Here is a 19,485-nt window from a genome sequence, read left to right as displayed (position 1 = left end):
CAACTGGAAAAGAGGACAGAATGCCTCCTCATAGGCTGTTTTAAGAGCCAAGGTGCTCAGCTACGTGAAGCGATGGCAGAGCACAGTCTATCTCTGAACCGTCCGATCCCATCTGGGTTGGGAGCTGCCTGCCTGCCTGCCGGAAGTGGCTGGCCCCAGTGGGTTCCACATCACCCCATCTCAGCTTCACCCTCTGCTGATGCGGGTCTATCGACCTTGTCTTTTTCCTGAGCATGGAGGGTCTGTAAACTCCTCGAGGGTACAATTTCCAGGGTTACTCAAGTGCTAATCACACAGTCTGCATATAATAGGGGCCCATGCCCTTTGTTGAAGGGGTGAATTTCGTTTTATCCTTTGCACTGAGTTTCTGTTGTCATAATTATGTGCCTGTTTGAAAGGCGGACTCCTAATTTCACTCCTCCCTCCCAATAACTTCTGTTTCCTGTCAGAAGACAATAGTAGTCTTCATCCCAAACAGGTGAGACTGGGTCCTTTGGAATTCCCTACAGGAGTCCAGCCCCAGGCAGTGTTTCCCACCTGGCCAGCCTCAACAAGCCAGAAAATGTACCCAGGAATATAAAGAAGCAACTGTTAACAGCTCTTCAAGGAAAGTCATTGGCCAGAGTTTCCAAGCTCTGAGGTGCGTTCCTCTCTGGATGCAGGAAGAGCGAGGGCGGCAGGTCTGGCCAAGGTGCCCATGCTTCCTTCCAGCCACTGCCCGGCCACTACCTTGTCCCCAGTGAGGTGGGAATTACCACCTTGCAGAGTCTCCCACTGCAAGACACAAACACCTGGTTGCCTGGGCAGCACCTTGCCAGGGTGATGTGATCCAGATGGTCCCCCGAGAGGCAGCTGGGTTGCCATGGAAACAGAACTGCTGCCGCTCCAGCCAGGAGACCCGGATTCTAGATCTGCTGGACCCCAAGCTTGGAGAAGTGAAGCGATTTGCGTAAAGTCACATAGCAAGCAGGGTTCGGAGCCTGTGCTGCAATGCGAGACTTAATCTGAATGATTATGTACAGAGCCCTTCTGAGATGCCGGCTTGTGTTAAGTAGTTTGTGCTGAACATTTCAGGAGATGTGGCCAGGGCAGGGGGGGGGGTCACATGTGGCATGGGAGTGATGGAGCTGGGCTGAGCCTCGGTCAGCCTGATCCTGATGCCTAAGCTTAAACCCCTGCCCCATGCCGCCCCTACTCTGGTGTCCAGATCTCGGTTCTGCATGTCCTGAGACCTGTCCTATCCCAGCAGCTAGCTGGGAGGCAATGAGTGTGGAGGCAAGGAGACCTAGGGGCTTACAAGGCCGAGACTCACAGTTTTTAAGGTCTGGCCTCTCCTGAGCCCTAGCTCTGCTGTGCACGCTTACCTGGCCAGCTGATGAGGGGCAGGAGGGCAGGGTCTGTTGGCCAAGAACTTCCTCCCTGAGTTTGCTTGCCAGATAGGCCCTGGGGACCAGCCAAGGGGTCACTCACAAAGAACCCGATCCCGAGAGAAAAGGCAAGACCAGGGAAGGGTAGAGGGGCAAGTACCTGGAGTTGCGGCAGGGCCCTGGTCCACCCTTCCTCCCTTCCTCTTGCTTCTTTCCTTCGTCTCTTCAGTCTCAACGAATCAAACATCCATCCCCTTAGAGCCATCTAGCTAATGTCCCTCGCTTTGTTAGAAAAGATTTAGGTGACTTTGGGCAAGTGGATGCATCTCTTTGTGCCTCAGGTTTCCAGTCTACAAAATGGGTTGGGTCCTTGTGAGGATCAGTGCGGATCTTCGTAACATACCCAGCACAATGGCTGGCATGAAGCAGACACTCAACAAACAGTACTCTGAAGGTTGCTTTCTCTCTTGAGAGAATTTTGGGAGGGGCTTCTGGGAAAAAAGAGGCTCTCAAACTTCCCCAGTCCAAGGTACAGACCAAGCTGTGCTGGTAGTGACTGGCCTCCCTCAGCCAGCCCTCTACGCTCCACTCCTGCAGGCAGCCTGCCTTCCCCTCTGGGGCTCAGCCTCCTCTCCCTGGGGGGAAGGAAGACATGCTCTTGACCCCACGTGAACCTCTCCTGGAGCCTCAGGAAGGAACTGTCACCCTACTCACCTCTTACCCCTTCAGAGGTGGGTATGGTTTGCATTTACCTGGGCCCTCTCTACACACACAGGTTCTGTATTCTCCAGACACAGCGTCAGGCACAGGCTTTTGCGTTTACCTCCAGGTAGAAGAGGCCTCCTAAGACCATCTGAATGCCACCATGTTGGAATAAAATTGCTAACACGCGGTATACCAGGTCCTGTTCTGAGCACTGTACGGATGGTCGCTCACTTAATGCCTACGACGGAGGCATTATTATCAGCAACTGAGGCAACCATGGCATGGAGCAGCCAAGTGACTTCTTCCCAGGTCACAGAGCTGGTGAATGGGAAGGCTGGGTGGGACTCACATCCAGGCAGGTTGCTCTGGAGTCCATGCTTTTAGTCACTACTCCTCCCCGGGAATGGTTTTTGGGAACAATATTTGAAATCGGTGCTGACCGGGACATTTCGATTAAAACAGCTGACAGGTACCGAATGCTGGCTATGTGCTGGGTTCTCTGCCACTCACCATCCGTGGGACTCTGAGTGTTGAATAAGCTCAAAGATAGGAGGGTGCTCAACCTACCGACAAGGACAGATCATTGTCATATACTTAATACCTCTCCCTGCAAGCAATTCAGGTGATCTTGACACGTTCTTGTGAGTCATTAACATGATTTCATTTCAACCTGTTCATAGAGAGTACGGGGCAACCTGTGGCTTCAGGATCAGATATTCTTGTTTGAGCCACAATTCTGGCTCTTTTGAGCCAAAGGGCCTTGATCACATTACGCAATCCCCCCCAGCCCCGGTTTCCTCATCTGTAAAATGGGTAGACGTGGGTCTGGGATCATCACGTGGGGTGAGTGGGTTCGCGGCTGCTACACACAGCGAGGGCTCCGGTACCAGCAAGATGCTGACCATGTGCTGGCCATCATCGTGACTGAAAGGGGCTGTAAATCAGAGTTTTTTGGCCACTCCAGATGCCCTGCCCTGTAAATCTAAAAAGGCAAGGCAGACAGTCCCGGCACCGGCACCATTGTTAATTCCCACCTGTCTGTCTGTCTAACAGAAGGTATTTATAAGGCTGTGGCTGGCAAAGCTTGCTTCAGAAGTCCCACTACCACCATCACCACCTCGCCTGCTTTCTGCCAAGCTCCCGCTCCATTTCACTCTCACGCCCGCGGATCCCTTGAAATCCCTCCTCTGTTAGTGGGAATGCTAAGCTCCATCTTAAAACTAAAGCTCTGGCTTCCTTAATCCTCTTACCTGGCTCTTTCCTCTGCAGAATTAATTGCTGCCGATGGCTTTATTAACTTCTCGGGCAGCCATGGCATCCTCGGGGCACCCTGGGGCAGCGGGGGTTGTTTTGACAGGATCCCTGTCCCGAACGTGCCTTTGGGCTGGGGCGGCATGTGGCTGTGGGGTGACAGCCTTGGTGCCTGGAGGGCGGTAACTGTGTTCCTGCATCTCCCAAGAGGCTGTGCCCACCCCTCGGGGGGCACACGCAGAGAAGCAGGGATGCGCTGGCCAGAGCACTGGTCCCACTTCTCCTGCTGAGGCCACCTCCCCCTCCCCCCCATCCCCTCAGAGCTGCAGTCCCCTCCTCTTTAAATGGGGATAAGCCCGCCCTGAGGATCTCACGGGGCTGGACAAGGGAGGCTGTGTAAAGGGCTGTGTTTGTGTGTAGGATTACTGTCATTTCTCACCCACAGAATGGGAGCATTCATTGATTTCAAATCTCGAGAGCAGAGACTTTGTGTGGTGCATTTATATATGTTTGTAGCCCCCGTGCTTGGCACAGAGTGGGACTGGACAAGATGATAATCATTCCCTGCCCTGAAGATTCCAGTTTAGTATTTTTTCTTTCGAGAGGTGTTCTCATGCCCACGACTCCATCATTCATCCTGTAGTCACGAAGGTAGAGAAAAGATGAGAACTCTTTGGACTATGGAAGAGATGGACTTGGGAGGGGCCCAGAGGTTGGGGGGGGGCGTGCCCAGGCCCCCTGTGGCCTCGGGCAGCAGGACTATCCTCTTCGACAGGAGCACCCTCAGGTGTGGACTAGGACATGTGGCCTCTGCGATGCCTTAGGTGGTCACGGGACCCAATGAGAAAACCACCTACCATGTCAGATCTCTTCCCACTTTTGGGGTGTTGCTATTACAAGGAAGGGACTCCCAATTTCCTAAACCCCCACCTGTCTTTTTAACTGGCAGAGAGCTGGCCCAGGCTGTAGCCATGGACAGGACACCTGTGGCTCCACCCAGACAAGGGGCAGGGGCTCTATCGTCCTGATTTTGACAGTTAGTTTCTGAATGTGGCGAGGAGGAAGGCCAGTCTGCCAGTTAGGGTGGCATAGGAGATGTAAAGTTTCCTCTGGCCATCTCCAACTTGACGTCAAAATAAGTGAGCAACCATACGAAGGATGCGACTGTCTTAGGAACGGGACTGGAATATGGCAGGGACGCGGCGGATGGGATGCGAACGACAGAAAGGGGGAAAGTGCCCTGCTCCGGCCCTGTGCGTGCCTCGTCACACACCCTCTGCTTACTGTGTGCCCTGACTCTGCCGGGCGTCATCGCCACGGCGAGGGCTGGAGGGTGTCCCCTGACCCCGACCCCACGCAGCCCTCCACCAATAATGGCTGCCGGAGGCAGAGTAAATACTTCCTCGTCCTTGCCTCTCAGGCAGAGGGGCGCATTCTCCTGTCTCCCAGAGCTCCCTGGCAGGTGGTCACAGCAGGAACCGTGCTTCACGACACCTTGTCACTGAACTCCTTCCCCTCCCTCTCTTTCCCTGCTTCTCCACCGGTGTTTTCTGGGATTCTCTTCAATAAACCTTTGAGCCAGAATGTTCGATTTGCAGTTTGCATCAGGGAGAACCCAAACTCAGACACACATCATTTGGTTGAGGAACCTCCGGCAGCCTTGCCTTCCCCTTGGAGGAGCCTCTTCCATCCCGCCCTTCCCCTCCCAGACCCCTGCCCCAGTCATGTGGCCTGAGGGTGTGCAGTCCCAGCTGGGGCTCTGGACTGGGGCCGTGAGGGTCCAGGTAGAAGCAGCCCCCTCCTGAGAGGGCTCCGTACGCTGCCTGTCAGGGTCCTGGCCCCCAACCCCCCACTCCGCCCCCTCCGCCTCCCCGCCCTGCATGAGTTGATGCCCTCAGCCTTCTGCCCCCCTCTCATGCTGGACAGGCCTGTTAAGCAGATCAGCACCAGCTGGGCCTCAGGCAGCTGTGTCCTTGCACACCCAGGCTCGGTCGGGGAGCCAGCAATGAGCTAATCCCGCAGAAGAGAGGGAGACAGGAAGAATAGCCTCCCGACAGACAAGCAGAGGCCTGCCCCCCGGGGCTCCTGGGGAACCAGAGAGGGCTGCGCTGGGAAAACTGCTGAGCCAGCCTGGAGACAAGGGCGCTCTCATCTCGCTCCACCCCTGCCAACGCCAGCCAAACGCCAAAGGAACCAACAATGCCCATCGCTGCTTCTGCTTCCAAACAGAAATCCGTGCTCCCCGCAGAAAAGGTGGGAAATCAAGTGTCACCCGCCCCTCCCCACCCCTCCAGACAGATCCATTATTTATAAGTTGACATTTTGGTATCTTCTTTTCTGTCTTCTGTTTCCCGTGCACCTGGCTGAGGTCACACTGAACTTACCATTTTGTGTTACCCTTCTAAAAATTAATGTTCTATCCACAAGCATTTCCACATAGTAATTCTTGGGAGACCTGGTTTTTAATGACCGTGGAGTGGCCATCGAAATACCCAGATCTCTTTTCCGGGGCATTGGAGCTGTTTCCAAATCTGTCCTCTCCCATTCTTCCATGGCACTGCCCCGCTCCTCACTGTTCACTCGGGACACCCCAGGGACCATCGTGCTACCCCTCCCCCCCCCATTCCTTAGCCTGGGAACGCTGTGTCCACAAACTCTGTCACGTGGACTCCTCCCCACTGTTCTCTTTCTCCAAGAGCAGAGTGAGGCCACCCGATCCCAGGCCCCAGCCCTCAGGGAGCTGGGGGAGGGGAGGAGAGCCAGGGGCCACTGGCCCAGGACGACCTACCCCACCTGCTCCCTCAGGGTCACTCGGAAGGGGGACAGCTCCCTGTGCTCCAGATCTGACCATCTGGAGGTCCGATCCCTGCTTCTAGCACCACAAGTCATGCGGCCTGGGTCTGTTTCTCCCCTGTCAGAGCCTTCGTTTCCTCCTCTATAAAGTGGACACGCTGATAAGGGCCCCAGTGGCCTCTCCTACGGCAGTGAATCAGCAGGAGGTGAGCGAGCCTTGTGAACAGGTTTCATCCATTAAACAGGGCTGACCATGAGTCGGTTCCCAGGGGCCTGGTGATGAAATCCAGAGCCCTTTCCTGAGCGGGACCTGCCCTGGAGTGCAGGAGGAAGGAAGCCAAATCCCTCCCCCACACCCCAGCTCTGCTGAGCTCAGATGTGGGGGTGGGGCTGGTGTCCAGGAGGAAGTCTGTCCCCAGCCTTGACAAGGCGCCCAGCCTGGCAGCCTGGCATTTCAAGGGCAAGGGCCCGCCTGCCCTGCTGTTTCTGGGGAAGCCGGCAAGCGTTAACAAATCCCCTGCAATTTGCACCCACCAATCCCGCCTGCTCACTGGGCGGCCGCGAGCCATTTTTCACGCAGAGCTGCGCACAGCTTTGTCTTAGAGAGACAGATCTGGCAGGGTGTCCCTGAATGAGGCCATTTGTCCTCCCTGGTGACGGTGATGGGAAGGTGGCTGCGTGCTCTGGGGTGGGCAGAGGCGGAGGGGGGTGGAGACAGGTCCTGGGGGAGGTGTGAAGGTAGAGACAGAAGCAGAGCCTCTAAGAGAGACCAGGAATGTCCCCACCCCCAGGAGGTCGAGAGCCCCCATTCAGCCAGGTGGGAGCAAGAAGGATCGTTTTCAAAGACAGAGGGAAATAGTTTACGAGCCTCCTTCTCCTGCTTAAGAGTCCTGGACACAAGTGGTGAAATGACCTGGCTGGCCTCTGATGCCTGTCCCATCCCAACCCTGTGATGGGGGTACGGCGTGCCATGGCTGGGGCCCCCCGGTCGGGGTCTGTGTCTGAGTCCCAGGGCTGCTATACAAGTCGCTACAGAAGGTCTCTTGGGATTGAGAGCTCCAGAGAAGGACCGAGCCCCTCCCGCATGGACCACAGACTGCCAACCTTCCTGATTGTTCACCTTTCAGGCTGGCTGGGGGCCCGGGGCATGTCTCAGTCCCCTTCCCACAAATGTCTCCTCTGGGGGCTGTCAGCACATCAGAGAAGTGGGACCAAGTGGGTGTTTGTCGACACCCCCTCTGCTTGGGTCTCCACGCCAAGACCCGGGCTCAGGCTGCTGTGCTGGGGTGTGAGGGTATGCTTAGAACAGAGGTCAGAAACACACATGTCCACTGGGCCCGGTGGGTTTCCAAATTCGGGAGATGCTTTGGGCATAAGACAATGGGGGAAACATAGAACCCATCTGGGGGGTCAGCCACCACCCAGACTGTCGTGGGTTGAGGGCCCAAGGTTCCCATTCAAAGGAAGACAGGCATTTGACTTGATGGTACAATCTCCCCAAGAGCAAATGTTGGCAACTAATAAGCATTTTTAAAAACCACCAAACATCGGAGCTCAGAAGTCTGCGGGCCACATCCAGCCCACAGGCGGGTGACTGGCAACCGCCCTCTGCTGTCCCTAAGGAAGGCTGGCCTCTTCCTGGGAGTTGTCAGGGGCGGCCTCTTCTGGCCCTCTCCTGAGTTCTCGGGTCTTTTCTCCAAAGCCTTTTGGTCACCTCTCCCAGGACGCCCATACCTGCTGTTCTCTGTGGGTTTCCCCTCTGCCAGCAGCCCAGAGCCTCTCATCTCCCAGACAAGAGCCCAGAGCCATCACCCACCCTCTGCGGGGCGACAGGAGGGGCGTGAGGCCAGGCAGAGGGCACCGCAGGCAGGGGCGGGTCCCCCTCCATTCTCTGGACCCTGGCTTTCCCCCGCCCCTTCCCTTGGGTTCTGGGGTCAGCTGAGGGGACACAGAATCATTGAGGCCGGGGACAGCGGCCGAGGCACGCAGAGGGCTCTCGGGGACCTTGAGACATGGCGACCGCCTGCTGCTCGGTGCCGACACAGCCAGCAGGCGTGGGCCCGCTCGGTGCCGCCCGAGGAGGCTGACATTTCCGCGCCGCCTGCCAAGTTGCTGAGGGCTGGCACGCGGCGGCGGGTGGGGGCAGGGGGGCCGCTGCGGCCTCTCGGGGGGCCGAGGGGAGGCACGAGGCAGGTGACCTTCCGCACGGAGGCAGAGGAGGGGCGGGGAGCCCTCCCCCCCCCGCCCCAGGACCTTCCCCCCGAGGAGGCTCTGGGCCGTCGTGCCCGCGTGCGCGTGCTCCGGCGTGCGAGCGCACAGAACAAAGAGCTGGGGGCTGGGTATCTGAGGGGCCCACGTGGAGACGCCTGACTTGGCGGTTTGCTGCAGTGTCTGCTCTGCGCTCACGCTCCGTCTCTGTCTCTCCCACACACACACACACACACACACACATATGCGCGCACACGCACACGCACCCGCCGTGCGGCGCTGCCCCCCGGGCCCCAGCTCCTGCTCCCGAGCCCGGCAACGCCGGCGCGCACAGCCCAGCCCAGCCCAGCCCAGCCCAGCGCACCGCCATCCCTCCTGACAAAGCAGCGCTCCTCGCGGCATGATCTCATCCCCACCGGCCCTCGGCCGGCCCCAGCTTGGCCTCCTGACAAGAGAGACAGACACGGAGATGGGGCGGGAGGGGGGCGGGAGGGGGGAGAGGGGAGGCGCACACAGACCGGCACCCAGCCCCCCTGACTCACATACACACGCGCACACACAGGCATGTGCCCCCACAGACCGCCCCCCCCTCCCCGCGTTCACCACCACACGTAGGCACACACACACAGACACGCTCACCACCCCACACAGGCACACAGACACATATCCCCGACACACACACACACACACACACACACACACGCTCGCTACCACAGACACATACATACACAGACATGCACATACACACACACATCACATAGGGAGAAAGTCTGAGGGGCACCAGGGAAGGGAGGCAGAGACAGATACAGGACAGCAGAGACCCTCAGAAAGAAAGGGGAGGGAGGGACTAGGAGGGTGAAAACCGCGCGAGCAGGTCAGACACAATGGGAGCTTGGACAGAGTCAGGGAGGAGGGCCAGAGGTAGCGTGGGCTGGCTGTCGGAGCTCTATGGACAGAGCATGTTCTAGAACTGCGGCAGCCCGGCTGGAAGAGGCCTGGGCGCGCCCGGCTGTGGCCAGTGTGGCCACCGCACCCACACCTGAGGCCCCAGAGACCCTCAGCGCTGCACCCAGAGGTGGGATTACAACAGGTCACACGCAGCCCCCGGAACCTCAGGGAAATGGAGCAGTGAAAGCCTTGGAGAGGTAGGGAGCCATGTCAGGGGGAAAAAGGCAGACAGGAGCAGAGAAGGAGGACTGGAAAGTAATATTTATTTGGCACAGGGGTGCCAGGTGTCGGCGGGGCCCTCGCTTAATCCTCATGGGCATCCTGACAGACAAGGCCACAGCTCTGGGAGGTGGGCAACACGGTGAAGACGGGGGCCGGTGTCGGAGCCGCCCCTGGAACTCGGGGTCACTGCTCCGCTCCCCATGGCTTCCGTCCCTCCCATGGTCCTGCCCCTGGCCGACCCTGCATTCTACCACAGCTTGAAGCCTTCGCCCTCACACTGGTGGCCTGCCTTCCCAGAGGAAGGGCCAAGCAGGGGCATGGCTGGGAACCCGAGCCCTGAGGGCCACATTTCTCGAGGAGGTGGGGGTGAGCTGTGAGAGTGGTTAGTCACGGCTGTCGGTGCCGACAGGGGTTTGCCTCCCAAGAAGGGAATTCGAGTGGTAGCAAAGCTACAGGGACTGCCGGGCCTCCGTGTTCTCAGTTGCAGAATGGGTATATGCTGAGGCCTCGCCTCAGGGGCCTACGGTATATCATACGACTTAGCAGACACAGGGCCTGGGAAAAGGCTCAAGACACTGTGAAGAGCTGTGCACAGCCGGGAGTGCAAACAGAGGGCAGAACAAAGCCCTGGTTTCAGGAGAAGCGAGGCTGGAAGATACCACTTAGCAAGGGCAGGGCCACGCTAGAGAGACTTGAACAAAGGAAAGGCCTCTCCCAGATGGAGTAGCCTCCCAGATCCTGCCCAGGAGCACAGGGGCCTCCAAAGTCTAGGTCCAGAGTCAGCCGTGGCGGAGTGGGCAGAGACTGGGCCTGGAGTCAGGAGGCCACGGGTTGAAGTCCCAGCTCTATCACCGACGAGCTGTGGGACAACAGGTAAGTCACAAACCTCTCTGAGCTCCATTTCCTCATCCATAAATACAGACAAAGCTGAGCATTGCAGCAAAGCACAAGAGAGCACCCAGCACGTACCGGCAGGGCCATGAGAGACCCCCGAGGGAAGGGCTGCACAGGGACCTGGGCCTCTCCTCCCCAAGGAGGGAGCGGCTGGGACTTCTGGGACAGCCCGCTCTCTTGTTTTCCTCCTACCCCTCTGTCCATGCTATCCTTGACTTGGTTTTGCCACTTACACACCCTCTGGGTTTATCCCCTTCTCTCTGCTCCACAGGAAGTGGAACCTTCCTGGTCCAGCCACCATCATCCTGATGTCCCCAGCAATCTGCCAACCGGCTCCCTGCATCTACACGGTCCCCCTCCCCTGTGCAATCTGTTCTTCCTTGGTAGCCGGAGCCATCTTTGCAAAAGGAGAATTCAGCCACGTTCTCTCATCACTCTTAGTACAAAAACCACAACCCTTCAAGACAGGCCGCTTGTGTCTAACTGCTGCCGACTCCTGCCTCTGGGCTCTGGAACCACTGCCCTTGTGTTAGTTCTGCCAAAAAGCCGTGCTTCCTTCTACCTCAGGACCTTCCCTCGGGCTGTCCCCTTTACCTGGGAAGAAGCTCTTCCTCTTTTTCTTTGCCTCTTCAACACTTCTCAATCTTCAGGTCCCAGGGAAGCCTCCCCCCACCCCCGAGCGGTCTCATAGCATCCCTGACTTTTCCTTGATGGAATTTAGCTCAGCTGGAATGCACACACATGCATATGCACACCCACCCACATACACCTGTGGTTATATGATGTTTTTTCTTTTCTCATAGGCAACGGGTCAGGAAAACCAGAGCCAACCACCTGATTTCATAAATGAGGTTTTATTGGAACTAGCCATACCCACTTGTTTACATACTGTCTACACTTGCTTTTGTATAGCCCGCAAGGCCGGAGCTCCTTACTGTCCGGCTCTTCACGGAAGTCTGCTGACCTCTGCTCTAAACTGTAAGTTTCCCGAGGTGGGACCATGTCTGTCGCGTTCCTCGTCGGAACCCCTACCTGGCCAGGTGCCCGCACAGAGCAGGAGCTTCACAGAGATACGGATATAAATGTTTCTTGGATAAGGAGCAATTTTTACCTTGTCAAAATTGTATTGACTTGAGTTATTATTAAAACTGCAGAGTCCATCAGGAATAGACGTCACTTATGAGATTCCAAGACCATTTTCTGGCAAGCAGTTCAATACGACAGCGATATCCCAGCACAGGCTGGCACGTCAAGGATCTTAGAGTAGCGACTGGCTAACCATAATTTCACACACCCTGTAAAAGACCTATCGTCCGCGTGCACGGTCTGCAAACATACGTGGAGAGGAGCACGAACCCGCATCCGAGAGAGGATAGGTCGAGCAGACTTACGAAAATACATCGTGAGAAGTCTTTTAAACGTTTTCGTTAAGGCTGTTTCTATATATACTCCAAAGAACTGATTGACGAATTCAGAGAAAACGTCTGTTTTATTGTCATACAAAGGAAATAATGGATTTTTTTTTTCTTTTCCAATGAATCGCTCCAACATAAAAAAGGTTAACAACATCTAGACGCTGTGTCTGTCGATGCACACGTGTTTCTAGAACTTACGACGACCCCTGCAGGGTAAGTCTCATTGTCATTCCTGCCTTCCCGAGGAGATAAACTGAGGCTCGGAGGCCACACACTCAGCAAGTGACAGGGCTGGGTTGTCCCAGCTTACACAGCACCCCCAACCTTACGCAAGATGCTGAGGATGGTGGGAGATATAAAACTGTATCTTTGGTGTGGTTAAAGCCCTCGCACAGAATGCTGCTAGCACCTTCTGTGGCCTCTGTTTAATATAGGGGCAGGAGGTCCCAAGCAATGACAAAGTTGCAGTGGCTAATACTGTGCGGAGCAGGCTTTAGAACCCTGCATGCCCTGACTCACTTTCATTTTGTGTTTTAGGCACAGATGTTCTGAATGAATACGGTGGAGTGTCAGGGTCAAGAATGCTGACTCGAGTATAGGTGTAGGCCTCAGCCCCAGCTCTGCCACTTCCCAGCTGTGTGACCTGAGGAACCTCTCCAGCTTCTCTGAGCCTCAGTTTCCTGCTCTGTATAATGGGGATGATCCCAGTGCTTATGCCAAGGGGTCACCATGGTGATGAAATGAGATGGTGCATGTCTCCCTTTAGCCTGTTGGGGTGTGGTGTGCCTTGGGACCCTCGCGGGCCCCGACGCACCCCCACAGGTAAGCATACTGCCTGAGAGGAGGGGCGGAGCCTCAGCCACGGGCTGCCCAGCCTGGTGGACAAGCTGCTGGTCCCTGGAGGCTCACGCCACATCCGGACGAACCAAGGCGCCCGCTGACAGGGGTGGCATGCAGCCCTGAGTTAGAATCTGTTTATACACCCACCGCCCAGTGACGTCCGTGGAACCCCCAGCGGTCACCTACCCGCAGACTTCGGAGTGAACTTGTCTCGATTCGCAGCGCACACTGCCAGCAGTCTGTAACCGAGGTCCAGGTCGAACCCTTGCTGTGCTGCCACCCGACTGACCACCTGCGAGCAAGAGGGAGAGGAAGGGCAGAGTGAGTCCCTGCTGGCGCCCGGCTTCCGAGCCCAGAGGGGCACGTGTGTCCGTTTAACAGGTGAGGCAGGTGAGGTGCGCAGGCTGAGGCAGGTCCCCAAGATCAGGCAGAGCTGGGACTCAGATTGTGCCTTGCTCACTCAGCAAGCACTGATGAGCACCTCCTCCGTGCCAGGCCCAGGGATCCTGGCCCCTGCCCTCAGGGGTTTCCGGTCGGCTGGTGGGCCTGACCCCAAAGCCCAGGCCCTACAGCTTTCAAGGACTCGATTCGGCCACATTCCAGAAGGCGGCTGGGGGTACTGTACCACCGTGTTTTGGGTGGCTGCAGGCCGGGCCTCTCTTCCCCCACAGCAGTTCCCCAAACTCCCTTCTGAGTCCAGGCCCTCGGGAAGTCTCTTGGCACCTCTTCCCATCCCCTCCCTGAGCGCCTGCACCCCCCCATCGTGGATGCTCACTGCCCTCACTACTCTAGGCGTGGCCCTCACCCAGCAGCCCACCCGTTCCCAGGTGTCCTGCCATTGCCAGACCGGCTCCCTCCTGCCCGCCTTCCTCATTAACAGCAGCAAAATTAGGTTTACTTATTAAGAAGGAAGGACCTTGGAAGATGGGAGTCGGTGCAGGCTAAGCAGCTGGGGCGGTTATGGCTGAGCGGGAAAGGAGTGCTCCCAGATGTGGGAGCTCGTTCTTTTGAGAAAGAGAAGACTCCGTCAGCGACAGCAAGCCGTTAGAGACCACCTGCCCTGGAGGCAGGTGCTCAGAGGGCCTCCGGCTGCCATGGGTTTTGGCCCAGCCTCTGTAACCACTGGGATAGCTCTTCATGATCTGCTTTATATTTTAGGGTTCGTTACAAGGGGTCTAGGGCTAAAAAGGTTGGGAAAACAGCTAATCTAGGCCAACCCTCTCATTTAAAAACTATGGACACTTCTATGGAAACTTCTGTTCCCCCGGGGCCTCTTTTCCACAGGCTCTATTTGCCCCTGACTGGGGTTCTTGCCGCACCTCCTGTCCCTACACACACCCCATGATCCAGAGGCTCTGGGCCACCTCCGGGCAGGGCATCCTCACTGTTAGGCTCACCGTCCACTCAGCAAAACCAAGGCCACTTATTCTCTGTGGCTTGTTGAAGATTTCAGGTCTGGAGACAGGCCCTCTCTACAGTGGGTCGGGAAGGGTCACTTCAGCTTAGATGTGGACTATGGTGCCCTTTCCTTTGGTGGAAGCTTGGAGTGGATGTGAGTGAGCAGTTTGTTTGGACGAGTGCATCAGTGAGGCTGCTGTTTGTGGGAAATGTTGACAAGGGCAAATAGTGTAATGAGAATATGGTCTCCCCGGTAAGAGGAGCCAAGTAAAAGCTTTGTACGCAGCAAAGTGCCAAATTCTGACGATAGCTCCAGGAGGCGGTATTCTTATCTCTGTTTCACAGATGAGGAAACTGAGTGTGAAGAATAACCAAAGGTTTCAAATCTTGTCCACGACAGAGCCAGGATGCAATCCCAGGCAGTCAGCCTGTGGAGCCTGGGCTCTTTCCACGAGAGGCCCTCTTTTTCAGCCCCCAAAGGGTTAAGGCCGTAACTGCAGGGAGAATCCTCAGGCCCTGTGTTGAGGGCAGGAAGGCAAAGGTCCCTCTGTTTGGCCAATACTGGCTAATCCTGTTGCTCTGGTTTAAACAACAACAACAAAAAACCAACCAAAAAACCAAAAAACAAACTAGCTAAATTGAGCAAGAGAGGCCTGGTGCTGGTATAAGGGCTGTCCTGCAGGCCTGGGAAGGTCAGCTTGTCGCCAAATCCCCTGAGTCCCAGCGTTCAGAAGGGTCACTGGCAACAGCCTCCTTTCACCAAGGCCCAGAGAGGGTAGGGCCTTGCTGAAGGGCAGCACAGCACAGGCGTGGCTAAGCTGGACCCTGAGGCCCTAGAGTGCCTTATGTGCACCCCCTGGCTTCCTCTGGCCCAGCCTGCGGACCCCCAGGAAAGTCCTGTGAGGCGGGTCTGACTGACGGGGCGGGGCGGGGGTGGACTTGGCTGTGTGTCCTGTTGTGTTTCAGAGGCCTGCTCCCACCTCAGCGGCGGTGGGGGGGGGGGCATGGAACCCTTCCCGAAGGTGGGCCAGGGGAAGACCCCTCCTCCACAAAGGCCTCCGCAGAGGTGCTGCTGCCCTCTGCTGGCTGCCCAGGCCCAGCCAGCTCCGGGAGGCCTGAGACGGAGACCCGGGGTCCCAGAGGGACCTAGGGGTCAGGGAGTCCAGCCCCTCGTGTCACAGAGAGGGAGACTGAAGCCCAGAGATGACAGAGGGCGTGTGCTCAAGGTCCCGCAGCCAGTTAGTCCCATAAAGAGAGAGTGTTGCCTTGAAAAGTGGTGAGCCTCTTGGCTCCGGAGCAGGACAAGCTGTCTGGGGGATGCTAGGGAAAGGACTTCTGTTCCTGGCGTGGGGCTGGATTCTGACACCCTCTGAGGGAGTCGGGGGGAACTGGAGGCACGCCAGGCCTGCACTCCAATTCTGCTCCACCGTATCCTGTGCAGCCTAAGGCAGGTTACTTAACCTCTCTGAGCCTCAGGTGTCTCCTCGGTAAAAATGCAAGGACGTCCGCTATAGCCAAGGTTGTGTGCTGGGGGGGGGGGGGGGCTCTGACAGTTCCGTGTGTCCCAGTTCTGTCTCATGGTCATGACACAAGCCCCTCAGGGCACAGCCCTCATTTCCCTCTCTGCCCCCCTTCCCCATCTCAGTGCGGGGGTTGGCAGGTGCCTGTGGCTGTTGCCACTGCTGCTCTGGAGTCAGGCACGGGATGGGGCTCTGGTTCCGCCACCTGCTAGCTGTCCTGCCTCACCCAAGTGACTCAGCTCTCTGGGCCTCAGTCGGCTCCCCTGTGCAGTGCCCTCCTTGAGAGGATGGGAGCCAGGACTAGGCACACAGCTCAGTGAATGCTATTTATGGACATACCCCGACGGCTTCAGCAGCGAGTTCTCTGAGGCTAAGGGGAGGCTGCCACTGGAGGGATGGGGAGGGCACTGCTCTCAGCTACCTGGCGCCTGTTTCCCTCTGCCACCTCCTCTCCTTCCGGTCTCCCCTCTCCTGTTCTCTGGCCTCCTTCTTTCTGTTCCTAGAGCACATCAAGTGTGTTCTACCTTCGGGGAGGAAGGATGACTGAGTCCAGAGAGGCCTGATGTTAAGGGAAGGGCCAGGAAGCGAGCCCCTGGCACGGTTAGGATAAACGTGGTCTGAAGCGGTGACCACGGCTCACACCCCTTGCCCCTTGGGAGGGGCCACAGGGCTCCTGCACTTCTGCATCCTGGGGTCAGAGGGCCTGAAGGGGAGGGTGGGGCGAGGGGGCTGCTGGCTGCTTTCAGCCCAGGGCCCAGCCCCAGTATGACAAAGATGCGCCCGTTTACTGACTGAGGCGAAGTGGTTTTTAATTTCTGTCCTCCAAGTAAGCCGGATCCAGAGGAATTTGTTCCCAGGGGTCACCCAGGGGATCGTGGCAACCCGGAGTGCCCGGCCTGCCGCTGGATGGGGAGGGGTGCGTGCGGGGGAGCTCAGCAGCTTTGCCCTGTTTAGGCCCCCTGGGATCTCTGACCTCCCCCATCCTGTCCCTCCGGCACGACACGGCTGGGGCTGAGGATGTGCAGGGGGACGGGAGGACCAGCAGCGGGGCCCTGGGACGGTAGGACGCTGTCCCTCGCCGCCTGAGTTGCCTTGTTTGTAAAACAGAAGCGGTGATCCTCCCCCTGCCTGCCATGCAGGGTCTTCATAAGGACCGAGGAGCCAGGAAAACGCCTTGGGTACTGAGACTGTCTTCTGTGACTCCCCATTCCCCACACTTCCCTGCTGGTTCTGTTGAGCTCCAAGGGACAGCCAAACTCCCGTCTCTGCAACTGAGGCAGGTGAACCAAAGGCCCCTTCTGGCTAGGCAGCAGGCCAGAGAGGTGGGGGTCAAAGCCCACACTGAACAAGTGCGTGCCTTAGGCTGTCGTGTGATGAGGGGAGGCCCAGGAGAGCTGGCGCTGTGCCTCTGTCCACACAGCTGCCCCTGCCCGGGAAGCCACAGCCTCCCCACTGGCTAGTCAGAGCCTACGGGCTCCTCCCTGGGCTCCCTCCTCCGGGCAGACCTCCAGAATCCTTCCAGCCTATCCTCCAAGGATGCTCCCCTTAGTGCTTCTGTCCTCACCCAAATCATATCCCATCACTCACCTGCTTAAGATCCTTCAAGGCCCTCCATCACCCTTCAAATAATATCCAAGCTCTTCTCCCTCAGCTGCAGGCCCTGTCTTGGCTTGTTGCTGCTTCCCTTTTTGACCTTTCCTTGTATCCTTCTCCCTCTTCTGTGCTCCAGCCATCTGAGACTTCCTTCTGTTCCTTGAACAAATCAAGCCTCAGGGCCTTTGCACTAGCAGTGCCCTCTGCCCGGAGCACCCTCCCCTCTCATGGATGACTCCTTCTTGCCATTCAGGTATCGGCTGGGGGTCACCTCCTCAGGAGACTTTTCCCAGCCAGCACTCTACCCCTCTCACAGGGCACTGATGTATGTCCTTATTTACTCTTTTATGAGTTCAGTGCCTGCCTCCCTCACTGGAACATACGCTGCTTGAGAGAGGTCCGCTGTGCTTGTGCACTCCTCCAGTGCCCGGCATCAGGCCTCAGTGAATGTCTGTTCAGTGAATAAATGGCAGAGCTGGGGCGGGGCCAGCTACTGGTCACCTCACACGCCATGCCCATCCAGCATGCACGGGGCCATTGTCTGATTCAGCTCTGAATCCCTATATCCCAGGCAGGGCCAGGCTCGGGGCGGGGTGCTGGGGGATTGTGGCGGCCAGTCTGGCCACACCTTGTGCATGGTCCCCCACCTCCTGCTTGACTTATGGCTGCTGGCAGCTGGGATGGGAATGAGGGGGCCTCTAGTAACATCTGTCCCTGCCTGTGGGGCTTAGCCTGAACCAGGATCCCCGCAAAGAGGATTAAGGGAGCTGGTAGAGGGAGGGGAGCCCAGCGGGCTGGAGGATGAGGAGGGCTGGGCGGCGCCTGATTTGGCCTGGTGGCTCCAAGGAAACCAGACAGCATCGGCCTCGGACGAACGGAGGAGCCCTGAGGAGCCGCCCCCCACCCCGGCTGGCATCCCCACTGGCCAGGAGCATTCCCTCTAGAGGCAGAGGGGTCTCGCCTTGAATCCCACACCCACTTCCAGCTGGCTGTGTGACCTTGGGAAGCCATCACGGCAAGCCTCAGTTTCCTCCTCTGTAAAACGGGGACAATGGCAGGGCCGGCTTCATGGAATGTAAGATTCAGTGAGAAGGTCTATGCAGCGGACCACGCTCAGTGGCAGGCACAGAAGGGGTGTTTTATAACGATGACCCATGAGAATGTCACTCTTCCTTTTGCTCCAGGCCAGGGCCATGCTGGGCCTTTTGCCTCCCTCCCATCTGGAGCTTTTCAGGGAACATGGTGCCCCTGAACTTCACCAAAGATTCCTACCTGGCCAGGCATCTGCCTTGCCTCCTCCTCTCCAAGCCTTGGGGTAGCTGGGCTCTCCAGAAATCTGTTTACCCATGTTCCCTTCAAAGCTGACTCAGGGCTGGGGCGCCTGGGTGGCTCAGTCGGTTGAGCGTCCGACCTTGGCTCAGGTCATGATCTCACGGCTTGTGAGTTCAAGCCCCGCATCGGGCTCTGTGCTGACGGCTCGAAGCCTGGAGCCTGCTTCGGATTGTGTCTCCCTCTCTCTCTGCCCCTCCCCTGCTCATGCTCGCTCTCTCTCTCTCTCTCTCTCTCTCTCTCAAAAATAAATAAACATTCAAAAAAATTAAAAAAAAAAAAGCTGACTCAGGGCCTTTTGAGAAGCTGCCCTCGCTGGTCCCCAAGGCTCCCTCGAGCTTATGGATGCACGTCATGTGGCTGGGGTCATTCACAAGCAGCAAGCTCCTTCCCCATGGCTGTCAGCCGGTGAGCTCCGAGACTTGGCAAATCATGCCACAAGTTCTGGGCCTGGCATCTGCCCAGCCTGCAACCCAGGCCCTTATCAAGCTGAGTGAATTTCGGCTCTCTGGGTTCTGTGGTCTCTCTGGGCCTTTGCACATGCTGTCCAAGATACCCGCAGGGGTATCTGCAGCTCCTTGCCCCAGTTTTCCACAAGCCGCCCCACCTCCCAGGCAGTTCACACTTCCCTTCTCTGGGCCGCTTCACCTCGTACACAATTCTCTCGACCATCTCTTTCCACACCGGTCTCCCTGCTGAAGAGGGAATCGCGCTTGGCAAAGTCTTACTCTGTGCTTTCGCAGGGCTTCGCAGAGGGGATCATATGTGATAAACGAGGGCTCAATCGATGTTTATTTGGACAGATGGATGGATGTAGTAGGAGCTCATTAAATGCTTAAATGAATGGGTAGAAGAATGGATGACTACAAAAAGAGCTCGATAGACGTTTGCCCAAGTGGACGAATGAACCACCGGATAAAAGAATGACTCAGGGCGCCTGGGTGGTTCAGTTGGTTAAGAGTCTGACTCTTGGTTTCAGCTCAGGTCATGATCTCACGGTTT

General features: G+C 57.2%; 1 protein-coding gene and 1 long non-coding RNA gene across 6 annotated transcripts in view; one reads left to right on the top strand and one right to left on the bottom strand.

The window, feature by feature from the left end:
• Nucleotides 1-19,485, bottom strand: part of ZMIZ1 (zinc finger MIZ-type containing 1) — a 233,259-nt gene that overhangs the window by 82,385 nt on the left and 131,389 nt on the right. For all 5 annotated transcript variants that reach the window (XM_045040201.1, XM_045040204.1, XM_011287295.4 and 2 more), the window contains one exon: nt 12,830-12,935. In XM_045040201.1, the coding sequence (XP_044896136.1) occupies nt 12,830-12,935 (106 nt within the window). The remainder of the gene's footprint in view (nt 1-12,829; nt 12,936-19,485) is intronic.
• On the top strand, nt 8,516-14,943 carry LOC111557092. The gene is made up of 3 exons (XR_006587041.1): nt 8,516-10,367; nt 11,192-12,016; nt 12,341-14,943. It is a non-coding gene; the product is annotated as an uncharacterized LOC111557092 (long non-coding RNA).

The sequence above is a fragment of the Felis catus genome, chromosome D2 (genome assembly GCF_018350175.1).
Source record: "Felis catus isolate Fca126 chromosome D2, F.catus_Fca126_mat1.0, whole genome shotgun sequence".
Lineage (NCBI taxonomy): Eukaryota > Metazoa > Chordata > Mammalia > Carnivora > Felidae > Felis > Felis catus.
The sequence above is the reverse complement of the archived record's forward strand: the minus strand, read 5'-3'. Positions and strand labels throughout refer to the sequence as shown.